This window comes from Cyprinodon variegatus, unplaced genomic scaffold, assembly GCF_000732505.1.
Source record: "Cyprinodon variegatus isolate N-32 unplaced genomic scaffold, C_variegatus-1.0 Scaffold7, whole genome shotgun sequence".
Classification (NCBI taxonomy): Eukaryota; Metazoa; Chordata; class Actinopteri; order Cyprinodontiformes; family Cyprinodontidae; genus Cyprinodon; species Cyprinodon variegatus.
In genome coordinates this window covers 294,569-309,400 of record NW_015150460.1, presented here as the reverse complement: position 1 = coordinate 309,400, position 14,832 = coordinate 294,569, and the positions used below count along the sequence as shown (strand labels likewise).

The 14,832-nt window shown below is 37.0% G+C and overlaps 1 protein-coding gene across 1 annotated transcript in view; it reads left to right on the top strand.

The window, feature by feature from the left end:
* Nucleotides 1-14,832, top strand: part of LOC107085337 (pleiotrophin-like) — a 73,196-nt gene that overhangs the window by 38,369 nt on the left and 19,995 nt on the right. The window contains exons 2-3 of the mRNA XM_015375605.1: nucleotides 10,192-10,286; nucleotides 10,848-11,021. Of these exons, the coding sequence (XP_015231091.1) occupies nucleotides 10,193-10,286; nucleotides 10,848-11,021 (268 nt within the window). The 5' untranslated portion in view covers nucleotide 10,192. The remainder of the gene's footprint in view (nucleotides 1-10,191; nucleotides 10,287-10,847; nucleotides 11,022-14,832) is intronic.

Sequence of the window (14,832 nt, the reverse complement as noted above, 5' to 3'; positions counted from 1 at the left end):
CCCCTTTACTTTCAGTGCAGTTAAATCTCTCCAGGCATTCATTGAAGATCTCTGAATGATCAGATGTTGACTTAAATGACTGATGATGATAAAATGAATCCACCTGTGTGTAATCAGGTCTCCTTATAAATGCACCTGCTCTGTGATTGTCACACAGGTCTGTTTAAAGCCACATTGATGCAGAACTTCTTAAGATAAATCAAACTTTAAAGTAAAATATCACACTAAAAAGTTTTGAAGACATGCTAAACATATTTTCATAATACAACAGAATTAATTGTGATGTCATCCCTCAAGAGAAAATTTTCAAAAGATTTATATTAAGCATTTTTAAGGCAATTTTTTTAGTTATCAATGATCTGTTGTTTCCTCAGGTTATAACTACGACTCTGAGGAATTTAAGCTGAATTTAAGGAACTGAGATCAATAAAAAACCATATCCTTCTATGGAATGATGTTGACCTGAAGTAATATATACATTTCTGACCTGATATCTAAACAATGAATCTCTTTGAATGATGTGGTGTGTCGTCTGAAAATTTAGACTTCTATTTCATATATTTAGTTATGTTATTTATTGTCTGTTTCACATGCGAAGCCACAAAATGTCTGATTGAGAAGTTGTTTTTATATACAAGGAATACTTATTCTATAACAAGCCAAATTCTTTCTCAAGAATTGTTATTGTTTAACCAAAGTGTGTGTAATTTGTTTCGACTCTGACACAACCTTCACAGCTTTTTCCTCATTATAAGTAAGGAAGGCAAACTCTGTCTAGATCAGAACAGGGCTGATTACCAAGCAAAAGGACTGTATGATGAACTGTTCTCTCTTTGCAAAGATATGAAAATAAAGTGCCGACTGAGTGAAATCCATCGATCTCCGTTTATTTAACTGGGGTGAATTGTTGAACACTTTTTTCCCACTACAGATGCTTGAAAAAAAATATGTTTGTAGATGAAAAGATGAATGATTTGCTAAATTATCAGTAGAGAAAATTGAAGTTTTTCCATGCGGGAACTTTTTATTGTTACAGAAAATTTAAAATGTCTTGATGCCTCAGGAATCTTTATGGTATTCCAGCATGTTATGAACATTTTACAGTTTTCAAAAGAGTGACTTAATAACTGACCTTTAATGTTAACGACTGATAAAATATTCATTAATTAATGATTGCAGGACGTGCCCAAAGAGTGGATTTTTAAACATAGATCCACTGTCTTTTTGCATCAAATTATGTACATTCACTTTAAGGAAACCGAATCACCTGCCTTGCCATGTCTGTTATTTATTGTTTTACATTTTTTTGTCAAACAGATAAATTTAGATATAAACTTCTGTGGATCTTAGAGGATCTTGAATCTATACCCAGTGATTAACCAGACTTGTCGATATCCCCACTATATATTGTTAAAAAAAGGAAGCATTTTGTCAGTGTGTTGTATTTGCAGTTGTACCGATTGGAAAAGTTCTGACAATACTGACTAAATGGGAAACAGTAAGACAAACGGATTTGTTAGTTTATTTAGAAATAATTTACATCCAGAGATGTTAAAGTCTACATTCAAAACAGATATTTTTGATATTGACATGAGAGGGGTAGATTGTCCATTGCTGATATACTATGATATATTGCGCAACCATAATCCTAAAATTGTTTAATGCTTTAAATAACTATTTAAGGAAGAATTTTACCAAGGGTGCCCAAAAATTTGTACGATATATCTGCTTGAAAGTTGGAAAGTGATTCTGGTACTAAAATAAATCTGGTAGAAAATGTAAGGAACACTGTAAGCCTTTAAATTGGCCTTCCCATGTTTCTTTTCAAAGTGTTATAACTAGGTGAGTGTCAAGGGCTCGTTCACTCATCCTTTATAGGAGTCGTAAAGCTTTGAATGTAAACTGTGTGGTGGCTTTCATTTAATTTATACAGCTAAAGAATATAAAGACTATCTTGCAGGACAATCCAGATGCCAAAGAAATATGCTGAACTCGCTGTCTTCATTTAAAGTCATTATCCCTGTCCTTACCACTCCTTCATTGCACCCACCCCTCTGCTTGTGACTGAGGAAAAGCTTTCTTATCTCCTGAAAGACGACATTTCTTTTTCATAGAAAATTAGCTCCATCAAGAGGCTTTTATTAAATTTTTTATGCAACTTTTAGGACCTATTGTATATACCCCTCACCACTGGAGTTTAATGTCTTTTTTTGTTGCTTACAAAGAACAGTTTTAACTCCATTACAGTGAATATTGAAGTAAAATCAGGAGACAGTCAGAGTATTTAATCAAAGCTGGATTTGCCTGTGAGCTTCCAGAGATAGAGAAGAATAATTTGAGTCATGCAGAGGACACAAATGACTTTTACTGGGCAAAAGACGTACAGATGAAACCTTATAGCAGTTTCTGAGTGCTAGATTATGTTAACTTTAATAATAGAATGTACTTAAAGAACTGACAGTAATTGAATTTGTAATGTAATTATATGCATAGTCAGTGAAGTCTCTGAATCTTTGAAACAAAAAGTCAAACGTCTATTCAAAGTACAAAAATGAAATAACACAGGGCTGAGAGCCAGCTTCTGATATATTAAAAATGACAAATGCACATTCTTCCCCTGCAAGGCTCAACTGCTCTACAGGAATATGAGACGAAAAGAGCATTTTTGGTGTCAGACATTGGTAATTGCCCGAGTCTGATGCTGCTTTTAGAGCAGAGTCTTAAAGCAGCATCGTACTAGATTTTGAAAAAGAAAGAAAATGGCAGTACTGAAATAGGCAGCATATTTTGTTTAGCAATTCAGCTTTAAAACTTCCTGGTGATCTAAAAATCAGTAGAAGTGGACTCATTGCATTACATTTCTTTGTATTATTATCAATCCTTAGAAGATGGTCAATTGTCAACATTGAATATTAGCTGCACTTTGAAAGTGATTAACTGCTAGGAGACACAAGTCTAAATGCATACTGTTTTCTCCTTCATAGCTCTAATTCTCTTTCTGCCGTTTCCACAGCAGTAGAAACATTCAAGCCTCTGGGCTATTTTGCACTAATAACTGGTAAAAGACCATTTGTTATGTTTGATTATTGTTAAATAAGTATTATTAGAATATATTCAGTTTATTAATATAGCATCAATTAGCAACACATTTCATCTCAAGGCACTCTACAGAGGAGCTTCAATAAAATCATTAAGATAAATTGGGTAAAAATTGTGTCTCCAAGGAAAAAACATCATTGCCTTGCAAAATATGCTCGACCTGGCGCAGCATGTGGTGACAGTAGTTATTTGCTTTAATTGTGTCATTGACTTAACAGCATTGCCTGATAACAAGCATGTATGCAGTGACAGTGGAGAGAAAAAAAAATCTAATTTTAACAGGAATAAACCTCCAGTAGAGCTAGGCTCAGTGTGATTGACCTTCTGCCAAATGCTGACTGCTTGTTTAAGAGACAGAAGCAGATGTACAAAAAGAACATAGACTTATCTATCACTGATGTAAATTCTTTCTATGTAAGAAAAGGTAATAGTAAACTAGCTCAATAGTTGGCTTTGTCTAGGAAATAAACAGTTAAGCAAACAGTTAATCCCCCAAAAGGGATGAAAGTTAGTCACAATAAAAGCTGAGCCTATAGCTATGTCTAGGAGAGAAACAGGACTAAGCACTGAAAATCAGGCCCTATGCTATCATCTGTAATTAAAGGTATCAATAGCCCAGCCCAGCTGACATTTCGCTCCAGGATATTTTGACAGACAAACAGAACCAGATAAGATGAAGCTACTGTGATGAGAAATATTTGAGAAAACGTATAGCTGTGAGTTGAACTACCAAATACAGCAGAATTTGTTAATCGACATAGACTGAAGCAGGGCGATGAAAAGTGGTCCCTATGTCTTAAAGCAACCTAAGCCTATAGCAGCATAAATATAGAAATCACCCAGGATAACCAGAGCCACTCTGACTAAAGGCCTCTTAAAAAGGTACATTTGAAGCATAGTCCTTAAAATTAGACATCTACCTTACAAAATAAAACTAGTAGTTGGTTCCATAGGGTATGAGCCTGTTTATAAAATAATCTGCCTCCTGTTCTACTTTTAGAAATCCTAGGAACCAACGCGGTGATTGAGTGCAAAGTGTTCCGTTAGGGACATAAGGACAAATCTGTTCTATAACATGAGAATCACCTTGGTTATTTAGTGTCATAAACATGTGGAGGATAATTCCAAATGACATGTTACATGTACTGTATCTAAAACTTACCATAACAATAGTCCTTTTGTATATTTCAAATTATGGAGGCCATACAGACACACACTTTTTCCTCATTCTGTGCTGCATGATAGTTTTAATATGGTCAGATTGGATGGATAGCTTTTGTGAATACAATCCTCAAGGCTGGACTTTGAATGGGCCATTCTAACACATTCTAGTTTGATACAAACCAATGCACTGCAGCTCTGAAGTTCTGGAAGGTAAAACTCTGCTCCAAGGTTAAAGCTACAGTGTGTAATTTTTAGCGACATCTAACGTCCAGACTGCAGACCGCAGCAACATGAACATCTCCCCCCCACCGCTTCTCCCCCCCAACAGTACGGCGAGCGTTACGGGACAAAATGTCTTCCACGACGTCCGCATCACCTACCTTCTCAAGTGATGAGGTTTGTTTACATAGATAATTTTACAGATAGTATTCTCAGGCATAATACTGCCATCTATTGTTCAGTACCGTCTCAGTTCATCTCTCTCAACTTGTCGTAGTTACTTTCGAGCGTAATGGGCGATCTCGCAATCGCTAGTTTGTTGGCTCTGCGCTGCCGTAGCGCAAAGATGTCTGCCTCCATGGCTGCGAGACCCGCTCCTATGTAATTATAAATAACGAATTCTAAGGCAACGCAAATATTAAGGTTAAGAGGCTGAGCTCGTAGATGATGATAAATAACATAGTTATGTATAATATATTACATTTTTGACTGTATATCCCTGTACTTATTACACACTGTAGCTTTAAGTCTCTTGCAGCTTTTAAAAGTTATCCGATGTTTCTCTTTCACAATGATTGTCATCGTGAAGTTGGAAAGCTGGCACTCTTTTGATCAACAACAAAATACATGTGGACCATAAACCAGCTTTGCAAAACATGCTTTTGATACAAGGTCAGGCTTTAAAAGATTCAGTTGCAAGTCTTGCTGGCTGCTACAAAAAAAGAGATGGGGAGCTGAGTTTTGTTGCAGACTTTGTTACCAATCAGTTATAAATGCTGTAGTTTGAAGCTTGATCCATTTCTTGCAATTAGATCAGGAGATTCTTTTGCAACAATGGGAGAAGTAAATTGTAACAGGCGTTGGCGTAACTTTCTGAAAGACTGGTGTGGACATGTCCCCACTAGTAATTTGCTCTCTTGTTGCCTTTTCTGCTCATTTAATTTATCCAACAGAAACTTGGGACAGACTCAGCTGCCCTGTAGATCAGACTCCTAACTCTAACGGCTCTGGATCTGTCGCTTTGAGAAATTAGCCGAGATGATTGGCGGTCGCTATTCACTGCATATGTTGTATTGATCGGAGCAGAGACAACACACTGTAGTAAATCTAAACTAGCAGCTACTTCACCTTTTATTTTGAACTAAGAGTTATGAGACAGGTAGCTTTAAAAACAAACCAAAAAAAACAAATGCCACCGAAACAGCCTTCAGACAAGCGCAGCTTTAAAAAAATTAACAGCAAAAGAGTGTTTAAACTGCGCACGTTAGTATTATATGGCATAAAGTTTGACAAAACATTGTGTTTAAATGTTATTTTGCTCTTTACTGGTTAAAAACTATAGACTAATAATACCTCGATTAACAGTTTAGGTTAAAGAGTCAAAGGCAGCTATAAACAAATGGGTTTTTAACTTTGACTTAAAAGAGATCTGGCTTTCAGCACTTTTTTTTTTTTTTATATTTGCACTTTTTATTGAAAATATTTTTTCCCATACAAGTATACATACCGATTTTACCATTTTTTTTTTTCCAAAACACAACATCCAACGGAATCTGTGCATATATTCTATACATGTATTGAACTGTAAGTTAACTATTTAAAGTCTGTAACTCTATAAGGGTACCCAAACCCACACTATTATTAAACAAAGTCTGATCTCCATGGTGAAATAAAACCTCGCCAATTTTCCCAATAATTTAAAAATTTTCCAGATTCAATTCTGATGGAAAAAGTCAGCCTTTCCATAATATAAATATTATGTATTATTTGAACCCAATCTTCCCTTTTAGGAGCTTCTGCCTTCAGCCATTTCCTAGTAATGGCTTTTTTGCTTGCTACCAACATAATCCTATAAATATATTTATCAGCTGCTCTTGTTAATCTTTCCATCCCTCTCCCCATGTACAGATCCTCAAATGTGAATGGAATACCCACCACCAGTACCTTATCCATACAACTCTTTAAATCCTGCCAATAGGGGACCATGTAGGTACAATCCCAAAACACATGGAGGTGGTCTGCTCTGTCCTTTCCGCACTTCCTCCAACATTTGGTATCTCAGTATTTTGTTTGTGCTGGTGTACTGAAATATCTTACAACATTCTTCCAGCTAAACTCTCCACAAAGGGGCACAAGATGTTCTCCACTGTTGCCTACATACTGTATCTCCTCCCAGTTCTCCTGAGAAAGTCCACAGTTAGCATCTTTTTCCCATCTTACCTTTATGTATATTGTATTGCTTTTTTTTTTCAAATTTTCCAATCCTGTGTACAATCTAGATATTTTCTTCCCCAAGTTTGATTCATTTGCTGAAATAAACATCTTTAATATACCAGATTCCAGCTCAATTTAATTGGACTTTTAACAATTCTTCCGTATAGTGCCTCAATTGTAAGTACCTGAGGAAGTCCTTGTTGTTTAAATCATACTTATTCTTTATTTCTTCAAAGCTTTGCATAATATTTATTCATTCTGACAACAAGATTTCGGCCATAATCAGTGTTTCCTAGTTATAGTAGTGAAGCTGTGAGCTAACTCTGGATCTCTCCTCCTTTGGTCTGAAAATTACCTCAGCTTTGTTTTTATTTAGTTTGAGAAAAACATGGTACATCACCTTATTGATTTGTTCTAAGTATCTAGTCAAAGCTCTGATGGATTCATAGTCACCTGGTCAGATTGTGATATAAAGCTGTTTGTCATCTGCATCGTTGTGTTAACTGTTTTTTGCTATGATCTGAGCTAAGTGGGTCATGTAGATGTTAAATAGGAGGGTTCCCAGAATGGAACCCTGCATGGGATTTTTCTGGTCACTGATTTAAAGTTCCTAACTGACTCATAAAAGTGCTTGTCCTTCAGGTACTATTTAAACCAGTCCAGTGCTCTACCAGAAAGGTAAACCCAGGTTTCCAGATGCTCTAATAAAATCAAGTGATCAACAGTATCAAATGCTGCTCTGAGCTCCAAAAATACAAGCACTGTGGTTCTTCCAGAGTCTGAATTTATTTGAATGTCATTGAACACCTTAACCATGGCAGTCTATGTACAGTAATTGGCACGGAAACCTGACTGGAAGACATCAAAGTAGCTTAACATTGTTAAGAAGGTATTTAAATGTTGAAACAAACTTTTCAATAATCTTACTGATGAAGAGGATGTTTGAGATGGGCCTGTAGTTCTGCCGGACAAGTTTGTCATAGTTTTTAAGGCTTGGGGCAAAACACCCGACATAAGGGATGTGTTTATAGGATTTGAATCAAATTGGACTGTAATACAGGCAAAACCTTCATTTTAAACCCTGTGAGTAAAAAATCAAGACCACAGGAAGAGGAGCTTAGCTGTTGAATAGTTTCTTCTAAGCTTTTGCAGTTTATTGTTTAGAATTGGTTTTCCCAATCCTGTATTTTCTAAGTAAAGAAGTTAGCAAAATAATTGGAGACATTTTTAAATTGGAGTTCTTCTGCCACAGAGATTGGAGGTTTTGTAACCTGTAAACTATGGCAAGGAAGGCACGAGAATTGTTGTCCTCGGCGACCAAGTCAGAGGGCAGGATGTCTGAGTCATCATTAGGGCAAAGTTGGGCCCACCGAGCCACCCTCACTGTGCAGGACATGAAGCTGCAGGTCATGCAGGGATTTTCAGACAGTGCCTCCCCGAGGTGATCAAGCCCAGGCAGGAAGGAAGGGCACAGGTCGTGACCAGCATCTGCCTGAAGCAAAACGCTGCAATCCACAAAGCTATGGGAGCCATCTATGGAATAGAAAAAAGGGTGAAACTGGGAGAGGGGGTGCAAATGCGGCCATCCCTGGTTAAAGCTCAACAGGCATATGAAAAAACTTTAAACAACCAGTTAGTATAATGAGGCAAGTCAACAAGCCGTCAGCTGCCCTGTCGGTTACGGTGGTAGAGGCCATTAAAAACCGCCGCTGTAACCAGGTAGGAAACCCAAACAGATAAAACTGAATGTGGCCTAATCCCAAACAGACCACAATATCTATTATAAAGGAAAAGTGGTGAGAAACAGTAATGTCACCAGATAGAAGAACAAAAAATAAGGTGGCTTAACAAGGTGCAGGAAACCACACGATCAGTAAAACTGGGAGAGTGCCATGACTCACAACATAGGACCTAGTATTCAAGGCAAGAAAGACGGTGGGATTACTGAAAAGCATTTATTTAAAATATGGATCTGCGGTTCTGCAGTAGCAGTGGCTAGGATGTCTAAGGCAGGAATCTCTACAGGAGAGAAACACAGGTTAGTAAACACGATAATCTGACAGAGAATGATTATGAACACGTGAGTCACTAACCTGGTTTTAGAGTTCAGTCCATGCCCAGAGAAAGAGGAAGGATCCAGTGAGTGGGCTGCAAGCAAGATGTGGCGGATCAGAAACACTAAGGTAAAGCTCTCAGGGTCACCCTGTTGCTGGGCATATGGTGCAAAAAGCTCAAAAGGTGATGCCATACAGGCGAACCAAGACCTGGATGACGACAGCATATATAGATTCTGACTGGTCATCCAGGGTATCACAGGTGTGACTCTGTTGGTATAATTACTTGAGCTGCACCCTCCAGCATGGAAAAAAAAAGATTTAATCATTAGAAAAGAAAACATACTAACACCTAATCTCGAAAGAGAAAAAACTAATTTGATTTACAGATAATAATAAAGCTTAAACCCTCTTCAGACATATGCATATCCATCTTTATTTTTTTCTTGTATGTTCATAAACAACCAGGGTTATATTAGTTTCAGAAATTTTTGATGGAATTTTCGATACCACACTTTTCAACCCTTCCACACGTTTATCTGGAAATTACTTTCCATCCATGCATTTTTTTTTCCTAACACGCTTACTCCCAAATGGATTAGAAATTACTTTCCTAGTATAACAAATAGTTTTTCTGAATTTTTTATATAATTTATGTTGACATACATCAGTTTTTTTATGCCATATGCTGTCACTGACTGACCATTTGACAACTGTTTACGTGAAATACCTGATTGGACGTTCCTGTTTCTTTAAAACGCAACCATGCATAAATTCACTCATAACTAAGGGAAATGTAGGGAAACAGGTTAACTTAATTATTGTGCTTTTTGGACTGTGGGAGGAGCCAAAGTACCTGGAGAGAACATATGCATGCATGGGGCAACCCAGTCTCATGGGAAAATGTACCTCCACTACGTTTTGCAGTGTGGACCAACGTAGTGGGGGTACATTTTCCCATGAGACTGGGCTGCATGGGGAGAAGATAAAAAAAATTTAGGCTCAAGATTTTCTACATCCCATCTCACAAATTCACTGTTAAAACCAACACAATTTAAAGCCTTATGGAGTTTCTAAACTGAATGAAACATTGTATTTAGCCTAAAGGGAGAAGAAGGTTTTAAAATGGAACATGATGACTTTATGTGACCGCGACAAGCTCTCGCTGAGCTTGACAGTACATACACCTGTGACTGTCAATGTAACTGCTCGGCAGACAATCCCAATTTTTGATATTGGAGTCCTGCAATGTGGTAATGGCACAAGATAAGATGGAGAACCAAAAAGGCCCCAGGCTTTCCTCAAGTCTCTGAGGACTTTGGACAGCTATTGCTTTTCTGTTTACCTCCATGTTTTTCAGAAACACTGGCTCTGTTAAGTTAATGATCACGTATGCACAGAACTGAATGATAATTTTATTATGATACTTTTTATTTTTTAGGATGACTGGACAGAAGATGTGGACGCAAGTGGTTGTACTGGCAGTCCTGGTGCTAACGGTGATGGCAGCCGAAGGAGGCAAAGCAGAAAAACAAGGTGATTCTTGCAACCTCTCACACTTGTGAAACGTTGAAACAATTTGGATTTAAGATCCTGAAATGAAGACACACACATGCAGTGCTTTTGCTTCTTGAACTTTTAATTTAGCCAGACTCAGCTTTAGAAAAATGCAAACAAACTATTGGTGTGCAGTGCTACTTCTCCAGTGTAATACGTAAAGAAAAGAAAAAAGAAACTTGCAAAAAAGAGGAAATAAGTCAAATGGATTTCTCTTGTGTAAAGTAATGGAGATTTAAGCTTGTTTAAATTCCAAGGAAAAATTTGCCGTATTGGCATTGAAAGTTAGTGCAAAGAAGGAAATAAGCTATTTTTTTTCTTTGTTCCGAAATGTAAATATAAAACACAATGCAGTTTTAAAAAAGTTATAGATGTACAAGAATGAGAACTTTGATGTAATTTATCATTTCTTTGTCAAATTATATATTTTATGCTAAAAAAATAGTTTTAAAGTGGAATAAATTGAGATGCACTAATTTTTAGACTATTTACTCTTCCAGACTCTAAACAAACATATCACCAAATCATTTCCCCCTGCAGGAAAGAAGGAGCGCAGATCTGACTGCGGGGAATGGCAGTGGAGTGTTTGTGTTGCAAATGAGGGGGACTGTGGACTGGGAACCAGGGAAGGAACACGCACGGGTACAGACTGCAAGCAGACCATTAAAACCCAACGCTGCAAAATCCCCTGCAACTGGAAGAAGAAGTTTGGAGGTAAAAATATATATTTAGAGCTTGGAGATGCAGACAATCACATTGGAATCCCTGTTACAGATGTGAAAAGTCCTAAAATAGAATAATCGTTTGTGCAGAGGTTTAATCGTACACAACCCTTTTTTGAATAAATTCATTCAGCTATAAGAATCCCTAGATGAATAATAATTTCTTTAATAAAATGCTGCTGCTCTCTAAAACCCGTTTTGTAGCGAGCAGTGGATCCAATAACATTTTATTTTTAGTTCTTTTGGAACAACTACCGGATTTTACTAAAATTGTCCCTGTATTTTAAACAGTTTATGAGGTTTTCCATTTTACCAAAGTTCTAATGGGATTTTGAAAATCAACAGATCCATATCATTATGAATCCTTCACTCTGCTTAACAGAGGACAGGATGGGCTTTCCACCAAAGGCGGCTGCTGCTCTCTGAAACTGTGGAAATTCAATAGTGTTAGTTAAATTTAAACATCACATATTGAATTAACACATCTTTTGGCGTGTTATCCAATCAGGGCTGTACTTTCTTGCTGCTTACCTCAATAGACCAAGGCTCAAACCTTAACAGGGATTTCTCAAAGACGCTGATCGACAGCGTCCTGCTGCTCCAGAGTGGAGGGGAATTTGCGTCCAAAGCGGAATAAACAGCAGATAAATGAGCAAATATTCATGAAATCAGGTGTTTTTAGCGCATATTTATTGCAATTTAATGACTACATGAAGTTATGAAGTTTGACAACGCATATTTTACCAATCATTTTACTAAATGTCATGATTTTACTAAAGTTTTGACCCAAACGCAGAAGACCAAACAGGAAGACCAGGGTTAAAGGTTTAACAGGTTTTATTGAAGAGATAATGCAAAGAGAAGTGTTGCTCTGAATACTGCTCATCCGGAACTGAAAAGTGACGGGAAGGCACAGCGATTATTTCAGGCTCAGTGGGAAATTTGATTCGTGAACTTGGAGAAGAGGATTTGGTTGCTGACTCACATTTCCAGAGAAGTTGTTGAATCTTTGACTCCAGTCTGTATGCTGTTGTTCCAGTGTTTGTCTGATTCAGTGGAGGGCGGAACAGGGTTTACCTAGAATGCGGTTGTTTGTTGGTGAATGGAGAAGCTGACTGCCACTCAGATTTCCTGCGGTACTGAACAGGTCGTAGTGGAGAGGAATCCCTTTCTCAGCGTGAAGCTCAAACGATCTCTTGGGGAAAGTGGATCCAGACCTCCTGTTTGAATCCCAGCTCAGTTTGAAGCTCAGTTGATCCTTCAGGGAGAGAAGGTCCGAAAAATCCAGTTTGCAGGATGACTTCCTGCCGAGAGGCAAAGACAAAACAATCTTAAAACTCAGGTTGACAAGAACTCAGTTTAACTCAGCTTGGCTAGAGTACCCAAAACTGGCAAACACTCTGGCGTCGAGTTAGTGGCAGTCAGCAGCTTAAGAACACTCCGTTAACGAGGAAACCAACAGCAGGTGTGTGAGGAGGCGGACCAGAACCAGGCGCCTCCTGGTGGAGGATGGGAGACAAACACAGAAACACAGCAGAAACCGGGGATGTTTAACCTCTCTAGCACTAAATGAGAAATAGCCACTGCTTACCACATATCTATTCATTTAATCATAGCATAGAGGTCTAGTTACAGTCCCTGGAAAGTTTTTTTTTTTAAATATTAGATATTTAGTCATTTAACAGACTTTATTCTTACATAGGCCGGCCCCCCACATTATAATAGGCTCCTGTACCATACCCCATTTATACACAAAAGGAACTAAAAAAGATAGATTACCATTTATAAAATATATACAACTTTGATCAACTTAGTTAAAATCAAACATATATTTAAAAGTACCTCACATGTATTCTAAAGGGGTTGTGCTGAATTTGAGTTGACTTTCATTTGAGTTCTCTTTATGCTTCCGTTTTTTATTTCATTAATCAACAGTAATTTCTGTTTGTTGTTTTGTTCTTTTTTCATGTTTTTGAATGTGATAATGTTTTCTTGGATACTCCATATTTCTGTTTATGTTCTGTGATCACTGTGCATTCAATGCTATGTTCATTTATTTACTCATTTTTGGATTCAGCTGTTCAGTCTTTTCTCAGCTGCAGTGCATCTTGTTGATTAGACCAACCGGATTCTTGTTGTTCTAATCATTTCAGCAACATTTATAAGTTTGCTAGTTCTCCTCATCTGTTTATGTAATCCTGTTGTCATGCTCTTCTTTGTGCTGCTTATTTTATCCATGTTTCTGGGCTTTCCTATATGCCTGTTTCTCTCACCTCACCAAACTGTAATGATTGATAACATTGCTGTTATCCTTCCATACTATTCTGCACCAAAACTTTACTAAAGGTGCCAACACTTTAGCCACCAGAGACTTTTTTATATTTTCTAATGAAAGAACCTAAATCATAGTTTTTTTTTTTTTTTTTTTATGTATATATTTTTATCAAAAACAAAAGAAACAACACGATGAACGGTAACAAAATGTGTCCATATCTGTTACTGATTAGTATTACGAGTATGAGTCACTTATACTAAGAATTGTACTGACATTCATCACTGTATTCATAGGGTTTCAATTATTGATGAACATACCCAGAGAATTCCACCTTTGTACAAGTACATGATTTCTATTTGTTGCTCCACTCCCCATAATCCATTGTTGCATGTCATTTGGAAAAACAATGGCCTCATTTTCAGAACAAGAATGCATAAGCTAGCTAATTAGAGGTACAACAGAAATGTCTGCTGAGAATATGATACATTGTCATGGAAATAACCATCCAACATCATCATTACCAGCACAACAGAGTAGCAGGCATTGTTTTTGCCTTGTTTTTGGGGGGTGTAAATAGAAGCACAGTGAATATGGTTTGGCAGGTTCATAACTCTCTGGATTTTGTCAGTCGAGCAGTGTTTGATGCTGACGGCATGTTTACTAAATTTTTCACATTTTATCGTATATAAAAGCCAATTTCTGAGACATTCTATCGGAGTGATCTGGAGAAATCTTATCAGCAAGTAGTCCCAGATTTTCTTTTTTTTTTTAGCTGGATTCTCTTCTGCTAAAATCTCCAGAAATGACAAGTCTGGGGGGACTGCTGTTCCCATGTTAAAACTTGCAAGACAGGAGTCTCCTTCTTTGCAGCCAGCCTGTCAGAAATGATGAACTGATTGCAGAATGTGTCCTCGCCTACTATATGCACAGATTGTGATAGTAAAAGTTTGCGGTATTAAATAACGTGGATCCAGACTCTTAATAGAAGAAATTTGTTGATCAAAGAAAATAAGGAAGTGTAACAATATGATATACAGTATCATTTTTGTGATAAAGATACCGCAGTTGTAAGAATATGTTTGTGATTAAAATAATTGTATTATTTTTGTATCTTTTATTAGGGTCGCTCCAACTGGAAGACAGGATGTAATTCTGAGATGTCCAAAGAAACTTTGGTTTTCAGAGATGTTATAAACAAACACAGCCAACTTGACTGCACAGAAAGTACCTGAAGGGTTTACTTTCATTTTAACATCACACAGAAATAAAAGTTAAACAAACTTACAGTGATGTTCTGCAACATTTAAGGTCAGTTTGAATAAAATGTAATTGAACTGAATGATTTTAACTTCGTGTTGAACCTAGGTCAGATTTAGACTATGTGCTGATAAGCAAATTAAAACGGTTGTGTGGAAAATACAGTATATATATATATATTAAAAAAAAACGATCATAATGTCCTTATCCTTTGTTACCAAATGTCAACATCTTTTACTACATATTCTCTACAGCAGAGGTCATGGATTAG